Source organism: Quercus suber, unplaced genomic scaffold, assembly GCF_002906115.3.
Source record: "Quercus suber isolate HL8 unplaced genomic scaffold, Cork oak 2.0 scaffold_251, whole genome shotgun sequence".
NCBI classification, from domain to species: Eukaryota; Viridiplantae; Streptophyta; class Magnoliopsida; order Fagales; family Fagaceae; genus Quercus; species Quercus suber.
The window spans coordinates 697,510-722,527 of NW_027069707.1; the positions used below are offsets into that span (position 1 = coordinate 697,510).

The 25,018-nt window shown below is 33.5% G+C and overlaps 1 protein-coding gene and 1 pseudogene across 1 annotated transcript; both read left to right on the plus strand.

Annotated features, from left to right (window-relative positions):
• The first annotated feature begins 6,513 nt into the window (after positions 1-6,513).
• LOC111998154 (zinc finger protein 8) lies at positions 6,514-7,704 on the plus strand. The gene has a single exon (XM_024030256.2). It carries the CDS (start codon positions 6,852-6,854, stop codon positions 7,602-7,604), a length of 753 nt encoding a protein of 250 aa, XP_023886024.1. The 5' UTR covers positions 6,514-6,851; the 3' UTR covers positions 7,605-7,704.
• Positions 7,705-17,132: 9,428 nt separating this feature from the next.
• On the plus strand, positions 17,133-17,754 carry LOC136070672 (NADH dehydrogenase [ubiquinone] iron-sulfur protein 3-like; annotated as a pseudogene).
• Positions 17,755-25,018: the final 7,264 nt, after the last annotated feature.

Consider the following 25,018-nt stretch of genomic DNA (forward strand, 5'->3'; position numbering starts at 1 on the left):
TTTGAGATGTATCATTTGAAATTAATGGTCGACTTTGAAGTGGTAATACAGCATTTAGGAATTGCTTTTCTGTTAACAACGAAATCCCTTCAAGTTATATTGAAATGGCATGGTAGTTATTTATATATTCTGGTGAAGGACCTTTTATATCAATGATAGCGACTCAACTATAGGAAAGCATATCACAGTTATTAGAGTCCCCAAAAAAAAAAAAAAAACATCTAAGAACACACTGTAATGCAAAAGTAGATTCATTACGCTTCAAGTAGCTGGCACAGACTCTCTTTGTGCTCGTAGATTCATGAAGGTACTTTGAACTGGAACAACATTATGGTTTCTGACTTAACATTGCTAACTTTTTTATTCATGCAATTTACACTTGCTCTACCAGTTCAGCAGGAAATCATTCTTCTTTTTATTATTTTAATGTGTTGAAATTCATGTTGGGAAACATGAAATTCTTGATGTCATTCCCTAAGAAAGGTGCAGAACATGCCAAGTTTCGGGCTTTCTCCTCTTCAATCAGGCAACTTCTACGAGAAAAAGATCTATAGCAATAAAAAAGATCACTGTATTCAAACACTATAGAACACATTTTCCTTGAAAGATGGTTGAGACAGAACACATATCCCAAAATCAATGTCAATGAAAAAGTTTTACTCTTTATAATTGACTACTTTATCCGTATTTTGTAAGGGATTCATTGAGCCGTATCAATTATTATCCAAAACTCTGACCAAGCTCTGCTGCCACAATAACAGTTAGATTAAAGAAGTAGATAGATCCATAAGTACTAACTATCACTGAATTATTGCCGAGAGAAAAATGCCCTCTTCTTCCCTAGAGAAGAATCTCTAAACTCTACTCACCTAAGTCTAAGCCAACACACACCTCTCTCTCCCCCTCTCTCTCTCTCTCTCAAACAAACACATAAAAGCAGAGGTACAAAAGATGTAAAAATAAAGGTGGCAGTCTAACTACCATGTTCATATGTTCGAGTCCTTTAGAGGGAAAAGGAAGACACATCCTTTTCCGAGGGTCGGTTTTGCCATTTTAAAGCCATGAAAGCTTTGGCGGTGCTGCCTCTGAATGTTGAAAATTTGTGTTTAGAAACAGCCACAGAGACGTGGCCCATGCCTTCCTAGTTGTAGACCCTCATCAACTTAGTAATCACACATGTCACTTTATTTTTGAATAATCTTGTTTTCATTCCGCTACTCCAACATGTTGTGTCTTACATCGCAACCAGTTAATTTCAACATGTTGTATAACAACCAAGGTCCCACAACTCTAAACCCCATATGATCAATATCAGATGGTGTAGGTTTATGGAGATCTTGTTAGGAATTCCATCAAATATATCTTTTTATTTAATTCACCGACAAGAACCCAGCTTTAGTCTCAAATATTGTCAGGTCGACTATAGATTAACAACAAATTAGTCATGATGGGGTACATGTTAAGGAATGCCCCAATGAGTATCTGTAGTGGGTCCTTTAATAATAAAGTGACGAAATTTTAGTCTACCATTAACCTACTACAATATAAATCTTCCCCTTTTTCACAAACTTGGGTCATAAGAACAAAATATGACACTAAGTACAATCATATTTTTTATTTGAAAATAGGAACAAAAAAAAAAAAAAAAAAGAACAGTGGTCTTACAATTACTGACTTTGCTTCCTCAGCCCTAGGCCTCATGGCAGGAAGATCAACAGCACTATTCTAAGTAGAGGCAAGACAAAAATTGTACTTTAGTAGGAAAACATACATATAGATCTCTCTCACTCTTACACACTCAATGTTTTGCTCACAGTAAGTGTGAAGCAAAGGTAGAATATGCATTAAAGATTGGGAACTATGCCACCCGCAAATGCCATGGAAATATCATTATCTTTCTGCATCATAAGCAGAAGAGACATCAAACCTTATCACCTGATCTTTCTTATCTCTCTGTTGCACTGAAACGAATCCCACCTCCCTTCCCACCCCACCTGTCTAGCAACATAAATAGATATATGCACACGTGTGTACAAGCAGACTTCATGCTCACCCAAATGATACCTTGTATTCCACACACGTGTGAAACACTGAAGGAAGAGATATAGATTGCACTAGAGAAGTATTTTCTTATCTTTTTCTTACAAAATTCAATGGAATTTAACAAAGAAATTAACCAATTGGTAAACTGTAGCGTTAGCACTCCAAATCACTTATCTTGCATTTAAGAGCACAAACTAGTGTAGTTTCTGCTTCCGAAACCAAGAAAAGTGGTTCCAAATGTTAACCTAATGATGCTTTCTTAATTAACCCCATTAAAAGTGAGGATTTCATCAAGTCTTAACATGAACAACATGCTGTCCCACATTCAAAGACATAAAAATTTACAAAACAATTAATTTTTTTTTTTTTCATTTCATATACATATTAACTCTTACTAAAATTACGATGTCAAATTAAAAAGTAGGGAAAAAAAAAAAAAAAAAAAAAATCTGATAGTGACTTGTCTGGGACGGCAAAGAAAGGTAGAATTATGAACAAGTGAGAGGCAGTTGGGGCTGATCGAGAATAATTGCAAAACGAGTGAAGCATGCACGAATAAAGCAGACTGTTTTGGTGCAGACACCAAAAATATCATTAAATTACTATTTTAGATAATAATCATGCAATACAAAATTCACAGGCACTCAAATACCCCCCATGGAAAACAATAACAACAAAGAAAAAGTACCTCAAATAGGTAGAATAAAACTTTTTATGCCAACAAACAGTAGAAAAAAAGTTGGCCCGTGTAATTCTTGAAAGAAGTGAAATAGGGAAAGACTAGGATGTTACACATAAATGATAAATCTCCCCCACCCTTTTGTACGTGACAAAAGTATATATCTTTGTTTTCAAAAAATAGATAACTGAGCTTTGCAAGTTTTTTCCTTAAAAAAAAAATCTACAATTCGATAAGAATAAGAATCTATTGCTGGTGGGTCTTACATTACACAAGCATTAAAAAAAAGCAAAGGTAAATTCTAAGCATTCACCGTGCATGGATTGAGTTTTTGTCTGTGCCGTAAAAGTCACTATTGGAAATTTTACACTACATGGAAAATGTAATGTAATTACAATGAAACAAACAAAGCAGAGGGATGAAAGAGAAAAAGAGAAGTTGTATATAGTACTTTGTTACTCAGAGGACTTTGTTTGAGAGAGGGGGGGGGGGGGGGGATCACTCTTTCCCATTTGTGCTAGCCTATTCCTGTTAACATTTTTTGAGGACCACATTGCAGAATCCCTGCAACTGATATAAAACAGCCAACAAAGCTATAAAGAACCAACACCAACTATTAGTACTCTGGTCCTGGAGAGAGAGAGAGAGACTTACCACCGAAGTTGGGGTCATTTCTCTGTTTTTTGTTCAGTTTGTACAACTTACAAAACGTAGTGGTGACTGATGCATACACGTACATGCAATTAGAGATTCACAGTAAGAAACAGATGTGCCGGGGAAAAAAGAGTGTGATGAAACTATGCTATCCTTAGCACTTTCGACCGAATAATGATCCTACTATAAGGGGTCTTTAATTTTGGGACAATGTTATTTGTATTATTAATTTTGAAATAGCGGATATTTTAATTCAAGCCAATAGCGAATAAATCTTCTAATTGAAAATTGGACCAAGGAAAGAACTTTAATTTATTTAGTTTATTTTTATCTCTATAAAGATCTTTTCTTTTATTCAAAACTTGATCACAATCATAATTTTTTAACCTATTTACATTGTAAAATACTGTGTTTCTATGTATACCATTTCCATTCCTCGAATTGAAACAAATTATATTTCTCAACTATCTACGACACCTCGTGGATAAATTTTTTTTTAGGAAAAAGAAAATCATAATGATTTTTGTCTCTATTTACAATCATTTTTTTTTATGTAGTGCAATGGATTCATCTCCTTACTCCCATAGATTTATTTCAAATTCATGAATCATCTCAGGAATTTTTCTACTTGATTTGATTGTAAAGTTTATACCCACTCGCTCAATTAGTAATTTTTATTATTATTATTGTCTAATAAGAAATATGAGGTTCAAATTGGTGTCCTGATTTAATAACAAAGAGCAATCATCACGAAGCATATATTAAAGTTAAAATTCTATCAAATCAATAAAAAAATAATTTTGAAATAAATATAAACGTGACATTAACTTTTAATGATATAGATAAGACTTAAGAGGCATGGATAGATATATAAGAGATGTCAAAAACACTTCACAACATAATATCATTTTCTTCTCAAAAAATAAGAAATTATTTATACTGTAATTAAACACACAAGCTTATCTTTAAATGTTTTAAGAACAATAATATGAATGACAACACAACAAAATTTTCAATTTTTTTTTCTTCATAACAATAAGTGATTCCTAAGGCCTCATGATGTCCTTGAGATCCTGTGTTCAAAATTTCTTATCAGTATATTGGGACCATCTCATGGGATATTTTCCTGTAATAACTTGGTGTGTGTGGAACAGGATGAAAGCATACACCCAAGAGAATAGTTAAATACTCGAAAATGTTTGGATACCCTTATTTGTTAACAAAAAGTTTAGATTAACGTATAACAAAATTAAAGTTAGTAGTTAGCACTATGTAGTAAAAGTGATGAGCAGCAATTATAATTTGCCACATCAATAAATTGTGAAATTTTTTTTATTTTTATTTTTTATGTTTGTAACTTGGCCAGAACAGAATGGAATTTAAAACCTTATGGTGTACCTGTGGTATTGAGTTATAACAATTAATTGATGATCTATGCTATTCTTAGTTCTTCTCCACGGAATTTATTACTTCTTTAATTTTCTCTTGGGTCGGGGAAAATTATTACATTATGGTCCAATCACTATATCTTCTCAGCATGCTTTTGAATCCATACATGATGAATCATTACATACCTTTAGGTGATGATTTGTGCAAAGAAATTCTTGATTATACATTAACAAAACTTGCTACGATCCTAAGGAACATGAACATAGAGGTGATAATATAACATTAGTTTTTTTTTATGAACATATAACCTTTGTTGATATGGACTCAAAATGAAGCCAATTTCATGGCATTCAAAATTAGAAAAGGGATGAGAAGAGACGGGGCCCATACAACTTGTGAAAGAACTTTCAATTATGATTACGTATTGGCTTGATCATATATAATTTATGACTGCCTTCTAATTAANATTTCATGGCATTCAAAATTAGAAAAGTGATGAGAAGAGACGGGGCCCATACAACTTGTGAAAGAACTTTCAATTATGATTACGTATTGGCTTGATCATATATAATTTATGACTGCCTTCTACCTTGTGTCTTTCAAACTCCAGTAAGCTGTCACTTCTTGCAGTTATAACATTGTAACGTACGTTGGCATCATACTGATAACTAGAGGAAGCATGTGTTATGCACCATTAAAAAGAAGTAAAATCTGCATTGATAATTTGAAAATGTTAGGATAGCAATATATTTAATATGAACCTATTTCTTAGCATACTAAAACTTTGGCATTTAATTTTTTGTTGTTGTTGAAATAGAAGCCTTGGCATCAATTAATTAATAAAAATTCAAATAAATATTGTAACAATCAAAGTCACTCCAGATCTAGTTTCTACCAATAGCTAAAAAGACATCGTAACTCTCAAAATAGAAAAAAGTACTAGTACTAGGCCACAGAACTGAAATTTTGTTCACTTCTAATCAATTAGATATTTATACATTAAGTATGTTGCGCTAACAAGTAATTAAAATGCACGTTGTCTTCTCTTTTTATTTTTATTTTTCATGGTACGTAATTATCATGTTCGTAATGGAGGCCCACTAGAATAGCAGAGCAATTGATGTAGGCCTGCCACTGGCTTAGCATGTCCTTATTTGGTGTACTAAAACAACAACCATAGTAAATTTTGTAAATATTATAGTACATCGCCAATTAACTTTATGGCATTATCAGTAAAACGTTGTAATACATCAACGATGATGCCGTTTATTGATAATTTGATATATGCTTTTCTTTTGGAGGAGGTTTGAAGCGTAGTAAATTTTGGAGGTGTTTGGTTTGTGTTTTCAAACAATCATTTTTAGTTTTTTAAAAATATTTCATGTATTTTCATATTTTTTTCACCCACATGTATTTCTACAAATGTTTCTAAACAACAATTTTCAGTTTTTAAACACATATACCAAACAGACCCTTAGGATTTATGACATAAGAAATATTTACCGACAAATGTCGCACTACTAACTCATCCTCTTTTGGACCATAATAAGTTTGACTTAATAATTTCTAAGGTTTTATGAGATGTATAAAGCATTAGGTTTGAAATTTTTAACCACTAACTTGGAGACGTTATATCCAATGAATTCTTCACTATAATTACCTGGTGCGTGTAGAGAAGCTTAAAAAAAAAAAAAAACCCCTCTTTTGTAGTGACATGGGGAAGATACAAAATTATCAAAACTTGGAGGGTTTAGTTGTGTGAAGAACTTTCCATATCAAAGGAAAACTGAGTGAAAGGAGGCAAAGGTGGTACTTTGAGTTTGAGAGGAGCCGAAGCCACTCTCAAAAAATTACTTGAGGGCTTTGTCAGGCTTCACTCTCAGATGGGTCAGCCCCAATTGTCTAAAAATCAGACCTCTCCGCCCTCCTCCCCTTTATAGGTCCCACCACACACAATACAATCTTTCAATACCAAACCTCTCTCAGCCGAGGTAGCAGTACTAATTGCTTCACCCATTTTTTTCTACCTATATCTCTATTTCTCTCTCTCTCTCTCTGAATCTGTGTTCATCTTCTTCTTCTCCTCATGGACAAGACGAGTGAGAGAGAAACCCATGACTTCATGAACGTTGAATCATTCTCTCAGCTCCCTTTCATTCGACCAGCACCAGTTAAAGAAAAAAGCATTAGGCTTTTTGGCATAGAGTTTGGCAGTGACAACAACATCCCAGCTTCCACCACAGATGAGTCCGAGTCAGCTGAGCTCAACGCATGCGATGATATTGCAAAAGACAACAACAATAGCACCAACAACAACAGTGAAAACGGTGAGAGCAACCGGAGATTCGAGTGCCATTACTGTTGTCGAAACTTCCCTACCTCTCAAGCCTTAGGGGGTCACCAAAACGCACATAAAAGGGAACGTCAACACGCAAAAAGAGCACACCTTCAGTCAGCTATGGTGCATAGTAGTCTCTCTGATGCACACGTCTATGGCCTCATGAATTACCACCGGCTTGGCTCTTCTCCAATGCCACCTATGACTTACCCTTCATGGAACACTAATAATTCTAACACAGCCAGGTATTATGGAAGCCACACTAGCTCGTATTCTCAGCCTGCACCTATAAATGGGAGTCCTTTACCTTTGTGGAGAATCCCAACTGTCCAAAGTAGTAACCCTACTACTCGGAACTCGATGCACCCTTTGCCACTGTTTGCTGGTGATGAGTTAAAGCCTTCACACTCGCAGGTTGGTGGCTCTACTTCACAAAGCAGGTATGTTTATGAATCCAAAGCGAGCGTGACAGACCATGTCAGTTTGGATCTTCATCTTTAGTGATATATTTCATCGATTACATCGTGAAGAAGAATTTGAGATTTAGAGCTGCTGGCAATCTTTTGATAGGCAAATGAGGAAATTCTAAGGAACCCCCATAACTGCTCTCTCTCTCTCTCTCTCTCTCTCTCTCTCTCTCTCTCTCTCTCTCACATAATTTATTGGACTTTGTCATTAAGATTATGAGCTTTTCTTAGACCACTTCAGCAGAGACCCATTTCCACATTTTCTCTCTCTTTTTTTTTTATATATATAGATTTAGTTTTCTGATATGTATATATAAAATAAAATGGAATAAATGCAATAGACCCTTTCATAACAAAAAAGGCTACATATACCAAAAAAAAAAAAAAAAATTCATAACATTTTTTATCACAGTTGAATTAAGAAGTTTTTACAGATTTTTATATGCCGCATAGTAACATCATTTTTTTTTACTTATCATTAACAATCAATCACATCAATAAATACGAAAATTTGTCATTTTTTTTTTTTTTGGTGTATATAGTTTATCATTTATGATAGATGCACCCATCTCAAAGTGGGCCCCATTAAAACCAACATGCCCTATTAAAAACCCACATCTCCTTAACCCTAACGACAACAACAACAACAACAGCCACCACCCCACACCCTTCCTTCCATTCTATGCAATTGCAAAACCAAAACACCCTTTCTTTGTCATTTGCCATTAAAGTCACAGTCGCAGAGAGGGTTGTATTGTGTTGTTACTTACATTGGGAGGGGACCGTATTGGGTTCAATGCAACTGCACCAGTTATATATGTGCCCTTTCATAAAGTAGAAAATTATCTGATGTGAACTCAAGCACTTACCCTTAGCTTTGCCTCATCATGTGGCAACATCATGTGCGACGTATCATGACTCTAAAGATAGATATGGCACCCCTGCCCCCCCAACCTTTATTTTGATCATGTTTCAATTGGTGTATATATAACATATACATGTACATGACATGAGCAGCTCATTGAGTTTAATCCAAATTACATTTTCTATAACTGATAAGAAAAATCCCAAAAAGTACAAGCATTAATCCACCGTAATTATAGCCTATGTTTCACAAAGATAATCATTATCTCTTTCGATTTCCTTGGGATGCAACTCAAGTTGCTGCAAGTCAAAATATACACGACACATTTCTAAGAAATTCAGAGCCAACTTCATGTCTTGTGTATTTCACTTGCGTTTACAATAATGCTCTATAATCTATATACCATATGTTTCCTTATATTCCACATTTGGAGGTTTAAAAGATCTCTTAATTTAATTATACCAGTTTTTTATTTGTCCCCGACCTACACATGCCTTTCTTCATTAATTATGAGTTGTTTAATTCTTGCAGTTGCTTTTCTAGTGGTGCAATTGGATAATGAAACGAAGTTAATAGTGGAAAGTCATGAAAGCGGCTTAGACTTAATTTTCAAACAGTTTGCATTAAGTTGCCTGATTGGACTTGAAAATTCTTATTATTAATTAAGGTGTGTCGGTACGTTAATGGCTCAAAAAATTGGTCTTCACATGCAAGACCTTTTAAGTTTTATTTTTCTTAAAAAAAAAAATGTTCGCGGGCGGTTAAAGCAATTAACAAAATTTGCTTATAGCTTTTTTTTTTTTTTTTTTTTTTTTTTTTTGAGGGGGGGGTCTAATTTTTTAATAATTTGACATTTATGAGAATTTGAATCTTAGAAGTCTTTGTTGAAAATAATAAATAAGAGGTGACAGTTAAGCTTCAAAAATTTTATTTTATAACTTAAAATTTTGTGAAATAATTCAATATATCTGTTATACTACATATTTTTCTCACATAAAGATGGACCTTACATGTGGATTATATATGTAAGACCTACAATTATGTGGGAAAGAAAGGTACTACACCAAGTTTATGGAATAATGTCTCTTAAAGTTTCAATGTCTTTTGATTAGATATGCAATAGATAGGGGTTCAAGCAATAGCTCAATGATAATATTATCTTTTGTTGTGTCACATTTATGTGGTTCAAATGTCACGTATTTAGTTACATATCATATAATTATATAAACAGAATTAATAATTAATGTAATATATATGGTTATGTATAGTTTAATTACCTATGAAAATGTTTGAAGAATGAGATATATATAAACTAAGAAGTGCAAAAACTAGTTACACTTTCTTAGGTATTGTATCTAAAGTTCTCCAATTAAGTTCAAACACATAACCGCATTGATCAATGCAAACACAAATAGTGTTATCTTTGTTTTAAAATAAAAATGAAGAAAAATAAAAGATGTAAAGAGAGAAGGAGAGACTAGAGAGTGAAACATCAGAAACCCTTAGGATACGTTTGGTACGCTGTAATAGCTCTTGTAATGGAATAATTATTCATGTGCAACATCAATTCGGTCATTTGGTTGCATCTTTATTACATGGATTAGTTATTACATTAGAATAACTATTCTTTAAATTGAAGAATAGCTATTCCTCTTTAAAATAAATGTAATAGCTATTCCTTAGTATATATAATAAGTTTTAAAATTAATATATTTCCAAAAATATAAAGTTTCCTTATACATCATCTTTTACAAGTTTTTCATATGTAACAATCAAGCTTATGAATAGTAACAGTTATTCCATTACAATGTCTTCTACTCCCAGTAATAAAGATTACTATTCCTAATGTAATCTACATTCAGTGTACCAAACGTACCCTTAGTGACTACATTTTTACCATTCAAAATTGTTGTTTTAAAGTGACCCTAATTCCAAATATGGGAACTAAATTTGAATCAAGAAAATCCTTTTATTGGAGTAAAATCAATGACAATTAGTGTTCCTTAAATTTAGTGAGTAAAGTATATCAACGTGTGTTAAATGTGATTTGCACAATACACTAACATCCCCCTCAAATCCAAGGTGGAAGCTTGATGATACCTTTAGTTTAAAATGTAAACTTGTGAAGATACCTTGAAGATGACCATTAGCAAATGAATGAGATGTATAATGACAGGCATAATGTGGAATGAATCTTGCAAAATATTGACAAATGTAGCAAACAACAACATATGAATGTCGAAAGATGGCTAGAAGGGCCTCAGAACAACTACACCAGTTATAAATATTTTAAAAAAAAATTAAATTAAAATTTTTTTTTTAAAAATGGTTGATATGGCCGACGGACGACCACATAAGTGGCTTGAGGAATATTGGCAAAGGTTTATGTCATGATGGAGCACATTAGTGAGTTGGTGAATTTCACATAGATTAAACCCAAAAGAATGAGTGATTGACCAAATTATGTGACTTGAGAGCCTCAAATGCAAAAATAAATCCCCAAAATTGAAATCTATGCATAAAACAAAGTGGGCATGCTCAGAGTAAAACAATGGATGGACAACAGCAGTCAACAACGATCAAAAGTGTTGGGTTCTAGATTGACCCCGTTAATTAATTCAATTATCAAAATTAATTAACTAGGTCAAATTACATGAAAATCGTGGAGGCATCAATAAATCACCAAATAAACTAAGTGCAGTGAAAATTAAATAACATAGTGATTTGTTGACAAATGGAGAAAACTTCTCGCAAGGCAAAAATCTCACTGGGTAATTTTTCGGTTACTACTCCTAAAAATCCACTAATTAAGAATAAGCGGTTACAAGTATAAAGAATCTTACTACTACCCTGAACTATCTCAAAATACCAACTTACAGTTAAACTTTTAGTCCAATCCCCAATTAGATTTGATCTTGTAAAGATTTCTTCTTTTACACGGACCTCAGTACGTGACTAATTCCAAACAACTGATTGATTGTTGTTAGATGCAAAGTTATTCACTTCAAAGCACATTGAAGATCTGGAAGCACTTTGTTACAAAATCCTAAAGCGCACAAAAATGCAGTAACTTCTCACAGAGTGCATAAGTTCTCTAATTAAATCTCTGTGTGTTTGATAACTTTAAAATAAAGCTTTTATATGATCTAAAGGTTTAGTAAACGAAATCTAGCAATTCAAATCTGAGAATTCTGAAATCGCAGAGCTTGATAGATCGAGAGGTATCGAGCTTGTGTCAAGAATCCTTCATTCAGTCTCAATAGATGCTAGTGTCAAGCTTCACTGCATCAGCTTTTCTTCACTTATTTCAAGGTTCAATTTTTAAGCCTTTAATGATACGACTTGTAAATTAAACTTCACATACTTGTTGATATGTTAAACCCCACTTTTGTCAAATGATAAGTTAATACATAGAAAATATGACCCTAACAAAAAGCAATCAATGACTTAGCTCAAATGATGGTTGGCAGTTGGTTGCTTGAAATCAATTGAATTCCACATAAAATTGACTTTGATACAATGTTAAAAGAAAAGATCAAGAGAGAATAGAAGTAAGAAGAATTACATGATTAGGCTTGATGACTTACATCCATATTGAAATGCTCGTAGTACTATATTCTGTTATTTTTACTATTCATAACTAGTTTAACAAAGAGAATCCCTTGATTGGACTAAAATCAAGGGATTGGACTAAAAATAACAGAATATTTTTACTATTCTGTTATTAAATTTAACTAAAATTTGATCTAAGAGAATCCCTTGATTGGACTAAAATCAATGACAATTAATGTTCCTTGATTTTAGTCAATCACGAATCAACTTGTGCTAAATGTGATATACATGATATGCTAAATTATTTTTAAAACAATTAAATTTAATGCAATTATGTATGTAAATGTAATTGAGAAATTTAAGGTATAATATTTAAGAAACTGTACATAAGCAAAATTTTGCTCAATCAAGAATAGTGACTATGCTTTAAGAATGTACTTTTAAATCCATCAAATACAAAAACTGAAGGGAAAAAAACCTTAATTTGATCACCTTTGTCTATTATTCTCTCTATTTCAAGTGAAATATATAGAAAGATCTCATTCACTTTATATGATTTTTATGTTATTTAAATAATGTAACATTAAATACGTATTTAAGGGGTTTTTTTTTCCCCCCTGACCTATGTAATATCTTTTCTAAAGATACTAATCCACAAACTCCACAGCCCATTGAATTCAAAAGAATATGCAAGGGAGACGGATTAAATGTTAGATCATGATTCTTGTCTTCATGTCCTGTGAGCATGATGTTATTTAAAACCTGAGATATGGAAGTTTCAAATGTGAGTGAAGTGATGTAATTATTTAAACAGTAAGTCTCACATCTCATAATCGTGACATGAATGGGTGAGTGATAGATTGATATAATATGTGTAGACTAAAACCTATCATAGCTTTCTGAGTTAAGGTGAGATGCACTTGTAAATGTCGTTGGCTGCATCTAATGGCCACTTTTGGCTTATGCATAATAGTCCAAGTCTAATTCTAGCCCACCAACAAAAATGTCACTATCGTGAAAAAAACCCTAATTCTCTTCCAAGAAGCAATTGGTATAATGTGGCATGGCTCATCATGGTGTCTTATTTCCTTCTAATCTCTCTCTCTCTCTCTCTCTCTCTCTCTCTCTAGCAGCGTTGGTTAATTGTCTGTTGTGGCAGAAGCGAAGGGTCACTATCTCCTTGTTCCTCATCTCTTTCCCATTAGGTGGCTTGAATACGACGTTGCCTCTGAGAGAACTCCTGTCTTGGGCCTCCCACTTTGCCCTTTCATACAAACATCATCCTTCCTTTCCCTGCAACATATGGATACTCATGTGTGGACCAAATGGATAGAAATAGAGTGATCATGTCCCTCTAACCAAAGCTTGTTTAGATGCGGACATTCATCATTTTCTTACTGCTTTTTTTTATAAATATAAGAAATGCTAAAGATATAACAAATTTTATTTCATAATTTTTACAGATGTAATAATGAATATGATTGATGAATTTTAACTACCTTATATATGAATGTCTAAACTATTCTTTTTGTAGCTGATAATACATTAGTTTGTAAATATTTTGCAATATTCCTAACATCACTTTTTTAAAATTTTGGTGCTTCCATATAATAATATTTTTTTCCATGTGTGTCAGCTATATTCATTCATCCACATTTTAAAATTCAAGTTCTTGTCGACCAAAAATCAATTTAAAACCAGGTGCCCATGTTGAATTGAAGTTCATTTCAGACGAACAGAACTTAGGTGCGCAGCTTTATAAATCTTTTCTGCCAATGGAAAATTCCTGAAGGTAGGTATTTTATTATTAGACTAATATTTATAGGTATAATGCAGTTAAAATATTCAAATGAATAAGAAAGTATTTATTGGTTTAAAAGGACACTAAAATAAAATAAATTTAAAACTTTGAACAAGAGGGTTGCCAATTTTCAAAACCAGTTTGCAAATAAGATTTTTTTTTTTTTTTCCTTTTTAGTGACTAATATTTATTTATTTGATTCCATCAAAAAAATACACTTCAAACTTTGTAAAATTGAAAACCACTTTCCAACTTACAAATTCAACAAATGCTGTTAGAAATGAATGTTCTTCTTTTTTTTTTTTAGGCTAATTTCATTTTTTTTGTCTCTCAAAAAGAGTCTGTTTGATTTTAGTCTCCTAATTCTGAAACATTCGATTTTGGTTCCAAAAACTTTATTAAAAAAATATTGAACAATTTGGTCCCCTTCTATTCTTCTACTTAGGTGACTAACATAGACTAAGGTACCCCATTTTTTAGGGATCAAATCGAGGCGACCACATATTTAAGTGACTAAAATTGAACATGAACCTTTTTAAAATTTGAAGCTCCAAAAATTAAAATTACTCTAAATTTTGTGAATAGATTATGAGAGACATCCTTTGGTAATTCTAATAAATATCACGCACATTTTAGAACATGTCAAATGTTGTTGGAGATTAGTAACTTTCACATTCTACTTGTTTCCACAGATGTATGATGTATCCCATACCCATATGTAATTCTATCTAGTATCTAGAATCCTCCTGCAGTTGTACTCCAAGATGATTTGACCTGCAGAGAGATGTTGAAGTAGCAATGGAAAAAGGGTGTTGAGACCTTCTTTTTCGGCCCTTTCATCACGTGTAGTATCACATTCGAAGCTACAAACCAAAAACTTAATGTTTGGAATAGATATTTGTGCAGAACCAAACAGAAGGAAAAATGTGGATGCAAGAAGACGATGAATGCAAGTGGCAATGAAAACATGAGAGCCCACCATTTATTTGAAGGATAAAAAAGCAGTCTAGCACCATCAATCACACACACAACAATATATTATGCATGGGCTAATGTTTGTGACCATGATGGAAGGTGGGCTTTTTTTCTACATGTAAGATCTGAACTGTCAAATGTAAGGATAGTTCTTTGAACTCCTTTTAATTAAAAGCCTGACGCGTATGATATCATTGTTGTCTCAAATTGGAGACCTCTGGACCACAAAAGGGCATCTTTTCGGATGTTGCATTGAGGCTGTGGGGTTAGCTTTAATTATTTGATTTCCTTCGTCCTTTGCCTTTTTATGTTATAAATGGACATCTCTCAATGTATCGATCGGCCATTATTTTTATTTGGTAAACTTTTTTTTTTTAATATCAATAAATATAATAATTTTTGTAGTTATAACGAAAGATGAGAAATTTAAAAATTCTAAATATCTTGATAGAAAACACCATGAAATGTCAATTAAGCCACAAAGCTCTTAGCATGATTTGGTAAACTTATGAAAACACAAAATAAAATAATAGAATGCAAGCAAAGAGATATAAAATCTAACGGGGTTTGGTCTATACCTAGATCTATGGATAACACCAACCAAAAAAAAGATCCTACATAACCACAATTACAAGCTCTTATAAATAAAAACTAATCTCTTTTCCCAATACATTTGGTGTCCTGAGAGAGGTGGTCTAGCGGTCTTGGTGTGAACACGGGAACACCAAGTCCCATGTTCGAGTCTCAATGGGTGAACTATGGGATTCTGCCTGCAACTAGCCCAAGCTTCTAGCTCTCTCGTGGGGCTAAGGTAAGATCTATGGTTACCCCCGGCCATAATAATTATAGCTCAATCTAACATTCTCTAGCGATGGGAGATACCCCTATGGTCAAGCTCAAGGAGGTGAGTCACAATGGTCACCCCCACTCCCCTTTTTTGTTCATAAAATATAAAAATTAAAAATTAAAAAAAATTAAAAAATAAAAAACATTTGGTGCCCCAAAACAATAACTCTTATATCAATGTATTGTGAAAAGCATAAAAAATAAAATAAAAAATAAAAAACAATTAATATTTTGATAGCATTCTCAATTTTTCATAAAAGTGATATAAAAACTTTCTTAAAATTGTTTGTTACAATTTTCCTAAGAGTACCTGTTAACCTGACCTTATAAAAATTACAACCACATCCAAATCTCCAACACATCCAAAGGTGCTCCTACACTAACACACAAGACAAAATTTAGTCTTTTAACTCTTGCACTAGACAAAGTTGTGTCTTCTAATTAAATCTCACACATCACAAAAGCTACACTACCACTCTATTTATAGGAACTATTATACCTTCTTACTTCTTTTCTTACCAATTTGGGACTAAAGCTCCTCGTACAAATTAACCATCCTTATTATTCTTTTAGCCAATGTATGATTCTAAAACAAATCAAAAAAGACCTAACACATGCACACTCCAATTGGTTACAAAGTAGAAAGCCTATGAACGTATTCACACAAAAAACTACTATGGGGATTAACCACCAATCCCAATGAAAATTCAATAACCTCATTAAGATTTGATCTCCATAGCAAACCCTAGGATGGTTCTATGGCTTCAGCCTTGATCTACACTGTGGCAGCATCAATACCAAAAAAATGTCTTTTCAAATGCAACGAGCATGGCCTGATTTTACGTAGTTCCATATATTGATTCTAACGAGTGAATTCCATCCATTTACTGATAGATAAAGGATAGGAACCTACCTATCAAAAGAGTTTTAAACTAGAATACGAACAAGATAAGAGGATGCCCCATTTTTTTAGAGGTATAGGTTTGGGAAAATGGGGTTTAACCTAGTAGGGGTGTGAGGGCTTGATTAAGAGTTTTTGGTAGGAAACTACTTGCCAAGGCTTCATAGGAAAGAGGCCTTGGAAAAGGCTTTTTTAGGACGAGCAAGGGCCACGAGAGAGGTTTTCCTATTATCTGCCACTAGAAGCAATCGGTAATGGAATAAGAGGAGCAACCAAAGGGGCACCTATTTGCATCTGAAAAGCGGTACATTCTGACCCTCCCTTGCTGCATCAATAAGATACAGCAAGCAACAGCTAATGTAATGCTATTTGTATATATATGTATGTAGGCTAGGCCTTCTCTTTCGTATCGAGAAAGCCACTTCAGAAAAGAAGGCAGAGGCTGCTATGGACGTCTTTGATTGGATGGAGACAGATATATATATATATATATAGAAAGTGTGCAGTGAGGAATCTTTATAGGTAGCCAGTCTTTACTTAACTCGGCCCAAACAATGCCCAAAGACTCCCATGCCTTTCTTGGTTGGACCAACCCAACCGGCGATTTCTGACAAGCCTTTCTTCATTTTTAGAGCAAGAAGCGGAACTACAAGAAAGCTTTCTTTATCTTTATGGATAACCAATCCATTTTCAAATATAGTTGGGAGACTTTCCCCAAGAAATGGGTAAAACAAATGGAAAGATCAGAACATGGGAATAGATCTGATACCAATACGGACTACCCATTTCAATTGTTGTGATTTCTTAAATTACATACCTATACAAGGGTTCAAGTTTCGATCGATATTTGCAAAGTTGATTATCCCTCTCAAAAATGAAGATTTGAAGTGGTCTATAATTTACTAAGTACTCAGTATAACTCACGCATTCATGTACAAACCAGTGCAGACGAAGTAACACGAATATCTCCGGTAGTCAGTCTATTTCCATCAGCCGGCCGGTGGGAGCGAGAAGTTTGGGATATGTTTGGTGTTTCTTTTATCAATCATCCAGATCTATGCCGTATATCAATAGATTATGGTTTCGAGGGTCATCCATTACGAAAAGACCTTCCTCTAAGTGGATATGTGGAAGTACGCTATGATGATCCAGAAAAACGTGTGGTTTCTGAACCCATTGAGATGACCCAAGAATTTCGCTATTTCGATTTTTCTAGTCCTTGGGAACAGTGTAGCGATGGATAATTAAGAATCAGAATAGGTCTAGTCCAGGGGACAAATCAATAGGAAATGCTATTTGCTTTGTAAGAATAAGAATAAACTTCTATGAAATGAAAGAGTTTCGTGGGAATTGTTTTGATTGTCGGATATCATTGAGAAATAGGAAGAAGTGTTATCGAACGATTTCCTGCAATTCTTCCTCTTTCTGTATTGAAAACAAGAATCGTCTTTCTTTTTTTTTAAAGACCAGCTCTCTATTTTACTTAAGACATTCCGTCTTTTTTCTGTGTCCTTCAGATCATAAAATAATGTAAGTGATATTCGATATCGCTATGGTCTGAAATCATACCATTAGGCTTCCTTTCAGTGGTTGTTCTGGTTCCTTCCTCCTGCAATGAGGCAGATCGCTGAGGAAGCTATTTCCTAACCAGAAAACGAGAAAGGGAACCTAATGTTCCACCTGGCAAAAGTAATGAGAAAAACCCCATTTCTTTAGCAAAGAATGAACAAGATTGAGCTAGCACGTCAGACTTGCCTGTCTACTTGAAGGAAGGTGTGAATCCTGTCTTCTTTGAAGAGCAATCGCGTAATCATTCTCACCTGTTATTGTCAGGTTTGGCTAGCCCATTTCCTTTCAATATAAACTAGAGTTGTTAGTTTGCTAGAAGAGGGCTTTTTGATTAGGAAACCTATGAAAAGAGAACCGGATATCCCGGCAAGAAAACGGATGCGCTAACGCGCAACGGCTTTCGCGCTAGCGCGCTCAATCTGTTGCTTGTTGCTTCAGAAGTTGGATTTGGAATTATATACTACAACCTTTGCTCCTGACTTACCAAGCGCTAAGTGTACCTACATTAATATACTTTCAGACATAGCTCCAGATGGTGTTCATTAATATACTTCTAAACTCTTGGGTTTGATAAGTACATGCTAGGGTTTTCTCACTGAATAGCACTAACTTTTATGTCTCTACAACTCTTGTAAAAGTCGTGCATAATGGACATTTATATATTCTCTCTAATTAATTAGAGTTAAAATAACCCACCTCATCAGCCAACTTAAAACTAAACGTGTCAAGAAAAAAATCGACTTCCCAATTCTCAATCAATTGAGAATCTTCCAAGAGTCTGTTAATGTATAAATCGATAGATCAAATGTCTATCGAGCTTGGAATTTAATTGAACACCATGGGTTCATTGGCACTTTAAGTCAAAACCTAAGTTTCGTTTCAGGCTAAATGACTGTCATTCAGCACTCTTGGACAAATACTCTAGGATTTGATCCTAACATTCTTCGACTTCTCATGCAACACTTTTATCATTTCTTATTGCACCCAGATGCCCTTGACATTACTTTTCCAAAAAAATAATTTTATTTTTCTCATCGAAGGACTCCACCTATGAGCTAGGCATATTCATATCCCAAACCAATAGCTCTAATACCAATTAGTTATGAAAAAAATGTAAAATAAATAAATAAAAAATGAGCAAAGTAAGATACAAAATTTAACGTGGATCAACAAATTTTGTGCCTATATCCATGGGTGACACCAATAAAAAAAATCCAGTATAAATGATAAAAATTACAACCACACTTACAATACTCCTAAATCTCACAAATATAAGCTAACCCAAATCTTCAATACGCTCAATGTGTAGTCACACTAACACATAATGTAAGGTTGAATTTAATCAACCATCTTGTTGACTTCATTCCGTGCCAATTTGCTTGTATTTCAGCACTTAGAAACCTTGTATTTAGGTGGGATTCATGTAAAGGTAGTGAGTGAAAGAATGTGAAGAAATGCTCAAGAAAATGCAAGAAAGCAAGGCTTCGCGCCTAAGACTCGCAGGTGACTCGCAACTGGCAAGCCGCCAAATTCAACACACGAGTGAAGCATGCGATAAGGTGAACAATCGCGCCAGTTGGAGCACTACAAGACAAAAAGTCCATCCTGGCCGTTCTGTTAGCTCACGGCTTGAACTCGCGACTCAGCCAAGTCGCGAGGCCAAGCCACTAACCAACTCTATTTTGAAAAACCTGATGTTTCACATTCCTATCTCACCCTAGTATAAATATTCTCTTATTCCCACGAAATGTAGAGATTTTCTTAAGAGAATTTTGAAAAAGAAACCCTAGAGAAAAACAAGATTGCCTCATCCACAATCTTCACCTAAGAGACTCTTCAAATTTCTCAACTCTCTTCCTCTCCATTGATACATCTTTGAGAGGTTCTTGATCAAATTCTTTTCTCACCATACCCACGTCTGTGAGAAGGTTCTTTTGATGCTAAGAGAAACAGTCTGGAAGAGGCCAATGATTATTAGTTGATGTTATGGTTTATAGTGGAATCCGGTAAGCTAGAGAAAAAAAAAAGGTTCGGCACAACCTCATTGGAGCAAGAAGCTTGGAGGGCTTAGGTACCTGGGTAGATTAGGTTTGGAGGGTCTATTACTGTTCATGTATCCCAACTTCATTTTCTAGTGGATTATTGACCGTTTGGAAGGCGGTGAAGAGGTTTTACGCCGAGAGCTTCAACTTCCTCTTCGATAACACATCGTGTGTTGTCCTTGTGTTTGCATCTCTCTTCCCTTTATCTTTACCATTTAATTACTGCTGTGATTGTGATTATTTATGGTTTAGATTGCTTATCAATTCTGTTATAAGTTTATTATCATTTTCCACACATACATTGTTTGATATAAAGCTTGAATTGGTAATTTATTATTTTGGGGTCTAAACGTTCATTGTGTTTTCAACGCTATTTGAACTTTCACATAAGACAAAATTTAGTCTTCTAATCCTCTCTCTAGACAATACTTTGTCTTCTAACTCTCACACACCACAAAGGCTATACCACAACTCTATTTATAGGGACAATTGCACTTCCTTACATATTTTTCTTGTTTATTTAGAATTAACACTCATAATAGGAATTAATGTATCTCCTTATTATTCTTTTAGTCAGTGTGAGATTCCAAAATCAAGCAGAAAATTTCCAAACCTTTTTTTTTTTTTTTTTGGGTAAGTAAGTCTTCCAAACATATTTTTATCATATGTTGGACTTAACATTGAGCGCCTAAGAATTTGTCCTTTTGAATCAAAACCTACCACTTATATGTTATTGCTTCCCTACTATGAAGTACAAAATTAATATTTACATATTTGTGATCGAGTAGCAAGATGGGAATAATATTTTTTTAAAATAAAATAAAATTAAAATCAATTTCCAAGAATTTTATAATATTTAAATTATAAAGTTTATCAATGTTATTACCGCGCACCCTTGGTGCGGTAGTCACTCCATAAGTATAAATACTTGTGGAGTGTGGAAGGGTCAGGGCCGGGGTTCAAGTCTCCAATAAGAAATTTCACACACATATACACTTAGATTAGACTAGAGTAAAAATTCTATCTTATATTAAAAAAATAAAAATAAAAATAAAAAAGTTTATCAATGTTTAATAATTTAAAATTTTGGAATTGAGTGATAATTGATCATGAGAGTATTCGTTCAAAATCTTGTCCATCTCTATTTCTCATTTAACTTCAGTAACACATGTTGACTCTCAATCAAAGAGTCTTAAAGTAACTATTAAAAAAAATTTAATTCTCATGTCAAGGAACTTAAACTTTTGAAACAAGTGATGATATATCAAAAAGAGTATAAGGAATAACTAGTTAGACGATATATTAACTATTGCACACTATTGATGCGATGGTCACTCCACAAGTATAAGCACTTATAGGGTGTAGCGGGCAAAGGTCAAGCTTTAAGTCTTCTGGAGGAGTTTTACACACGTATACACTTAGACAATAAAAAGTAAAAAGTTAGACGATATATTAATGGTAGAAAATGTAGTAATTGATATGTTGGAGATTGAATGAGTACTTATTACGAATATCTGTTAGAATTGGCTCGTATTTTTTTCTAGTTCAAGTAATCCAAGGCCTTAAAATAAAGGATAATTTAAAAATTGTTACTACGTATAGAGTTATGTTATATATAAACATTGTCATAACCATAATTTCTCATAGAGTGATTAATAGCCATTAGCTCCTATGAACGTAAGGACACTATCGAACCACGTGAAATTTCTATATTTATTTTTCTCTTCATAATCATGCTTAAATTGATTATTGACAACAATATAATATACAGATTGAAAATTTTGTGATTGCTGTAAGGGCCATTAAAAAACTTGTGATCCAAGATTTCCCACCCCTAGCTTGTAACATATCTAAGAATTTTCATTTCAAATGATGAAAGATATCAATACATTTGCACGTGTCTATCGCTTTCCTCATATCTTGGATGGATTTTCAATGATTTTTTTTTTTTTTTTTATGAACAACGGGAGCTTTTATTCAAGAAAGATGGATTTTCAATAATTGAATGATGAAGGGTTGCCTTTTTTTCATTTTTCTCTTTTCTTTCCTATCTTTTATGTACGAATCACATGTCAACATTGTCTATATGTATCATGGAAAAATATGTGAGAGATAATATGAACTAGCATAATAATTTACCAGAAAACAAAACTAGCATAATAAGTTGTCCATATATATCATTCTTCCTAAACCTATTAATCTTGAAAAATCTGAGATTACGAACAAAAATTATGTATTAAGAAAATTTTTAGTGCATTATAAAATCAAAAGCGATCTTGCTGGTGATGAAACATTGCAGAAGAATGAATTTTGGTTGCTAGCAAGAGTAAAGTGAGAAAATCAACACAAAGATTTATGTAATTCGAAAGCATGTCTATATATGCCTATGAGAACGAGTAACAAAAATCTTCATTATGAGAAAATACAAGGTTTACAATGAATTTATAGTCTCTCTAATGAAACCCTAACTCAATAAAAATTACTACATTCATTGCACTCCGCCCATGAGACCCCTAATTAAAGACCGATGTTACTTTTAGAACAAAATATGAGCCACCATCTCTAGCTAATAGTTTTAGTGGCAAAAAAATACATGCAAATGCTTTCACCATTTGCTATAGATTTGTTGCAGAAGTTAAAAACTGGTTTCAAATTGAAGTGGCCAAGACCAAGAACATGGGTAATTCAAAAGGACTGTGTTAGTAAATTCACAAATGTTACAAGCCTTAAATTTTGTTAATATATCAAAGTTGAAAGATAACATTGAAAAATTACCACTTACTCGATCACAAAAAATTAAGCTAATAAAAAAAAGGGTCGAACTTAATCATTTAATTTGACAAGTTACTTAAATTAAGTTCTCAGAATATTTCAATTCAACTTTCGTACAATATTATTGACCCATGTGTTTGGTTGTCGCTATGACAAATAATAATGAGAGAGAGAGAAGTTATGCACATTTCTTTGTTCTTTGAGTTTGACATTAAAGTGCCACGACGATGGTATCTGAATTTGGTAGTTGTAAGTTAACGACGTTCACACGAATAATGTTCCCTCCATTTACTTCGATCACTGGTAATAGGTCCACATCTTTAAATCAGACGTTGACATGAGAGGACCATTTCGAATTATCTCTTATGGATTTACACATCAACTTAATTAAGTATTTACAAGAAAAGTAATTGAAGAGTGGCTTCTAGTTGAAATGTTATGAATAAGAGCTACTTTTGAAAATTATGCTAAAAGGTTACCCAAGCATATATTTGCGTGTACAAATGTCACCCATATGCAAAGGAAATTATTTGGACATCTTTTTTTTATATAATTATAAACCCTAGAAACATTTATCAAAAAAATAATAATAATAAACCCTAGAAACATTTATAAGAGCATCAAAAGTGACTAAAATTAAATTTTTATTTGTTTTCTAGTGGGGTGTGGGGTTAGATCAATTTGGGTTGTACTCTTGAAAGCTGGGTAGTATCATTTAATCAAAATATTTTAAGTGAACGATGAGCTAGTGTCTGCAGATAGCGGTTAAGGTTAAATTTTTTATTGTAATAGATTAGTTTTTTAGGTGCAATCGTACATGAGTCCATCAAAAAAGTATTTGTATATTCATTTTTGTTACTTTTCAATATAGTGAGACCTAATAAATTTCTCCTCAACGGGAACGACACTCATTAATAAAAGCCGTATAAGATTCTTTTCTATGTGCCCAAAAAAACAAATTATTGTCGAACTTGAATGACTAAAGATGAAGCTTGTGGATATCATCTCCCTTTATTAAAGTACAACCAAGACTTTTCCCCCCCTATCCTGGGCCATTTTAGCTTGTATGAATTTATTTTCTTCAGGTACAGAATTTATTTTCTTCTTTTCTGGGTAATGCAACATCGGCAGCTAGTCATTTCTTTTATGTTTGCAGCTGTTCTATGGTACTTGTCGAACAACCGCACATGTAGATGAGAGATGGAGAAAGAGACAGAGACAGAGAGCTTAGATCTATGCACTTGGTAGGCCATAGTACTTGGGCTTAAAATTAATAACGAATGCTCTCTGGCATCCTCAAGTGGTCCTAAACAAGTACTCTTTTTCTTATGTCTTGTGTTTTTATCATCTTTCGTACTGGTTCCTAGCCTCCACACATGAAAACTTTCTTGACTTTTCTTACAATGTTTAGTAGTACTGCACTGTAGGGTCACATTGTGGGGATAAGAAAAAGCTTTGCAAAACCCCAAAATACATATATAATCATGTTTGTGAGCCTAATCTTGTACAGGATCATAACTAGTTATAGAAACCTATCATAATTATATTGTTTCTCATAATAGTAGTTTCATGTTTGAGAAACAGTTTCATAGATATCCTTCTTGTCTTCAAAAAGGTAGGTACATTTGTGGTTTTAAGTGTCAAGTTGCGTAGCCTCAACTGTCCATCATGTCATGCCATTCTGATCATTACCAAAGAAACCACTTCTATCACAACAAGAAGTAGTCCAAGTAGGCTAGCTAATGGGGTCCTTGATATTGATACAATTTAGTTGGCCAATTCCATCATTATTAGCTTTTATAAACATCTCCAAGATTTGTAAGATAACCTATATCAAGCCCTTTCTAGATTGGAAATTCTAACCGATACATGAATAATGATTTTCTTTCTTTCACAATCGCACAACGAATATCCGTAATGGGTCCCAAGAAAATATATATATTTACTAGAAATTAATTTTGGAAATAATTTCCATTTTTAGGTGAATAGGAAAACTAGTACTGAGATTCAATTCTTGCAAGTATTCACAGCTGGAATTCAACTAGTTCTGGTGAATAAATAATTGATGAAGGAAAAAAGCAAAGTACGACGTGCATAACTCAATTATTGCGCTGGATTGCTTTGG

Excerpts from the sequence above, each read along its gene's own strand:
- LOC111998154 (XM_024030256.2), top strand. The coding sequence starts at position 6,852 with ATGGACAAGACGAGTGAGAGAGAAACCCATGACTTCATGAACGTTGAA.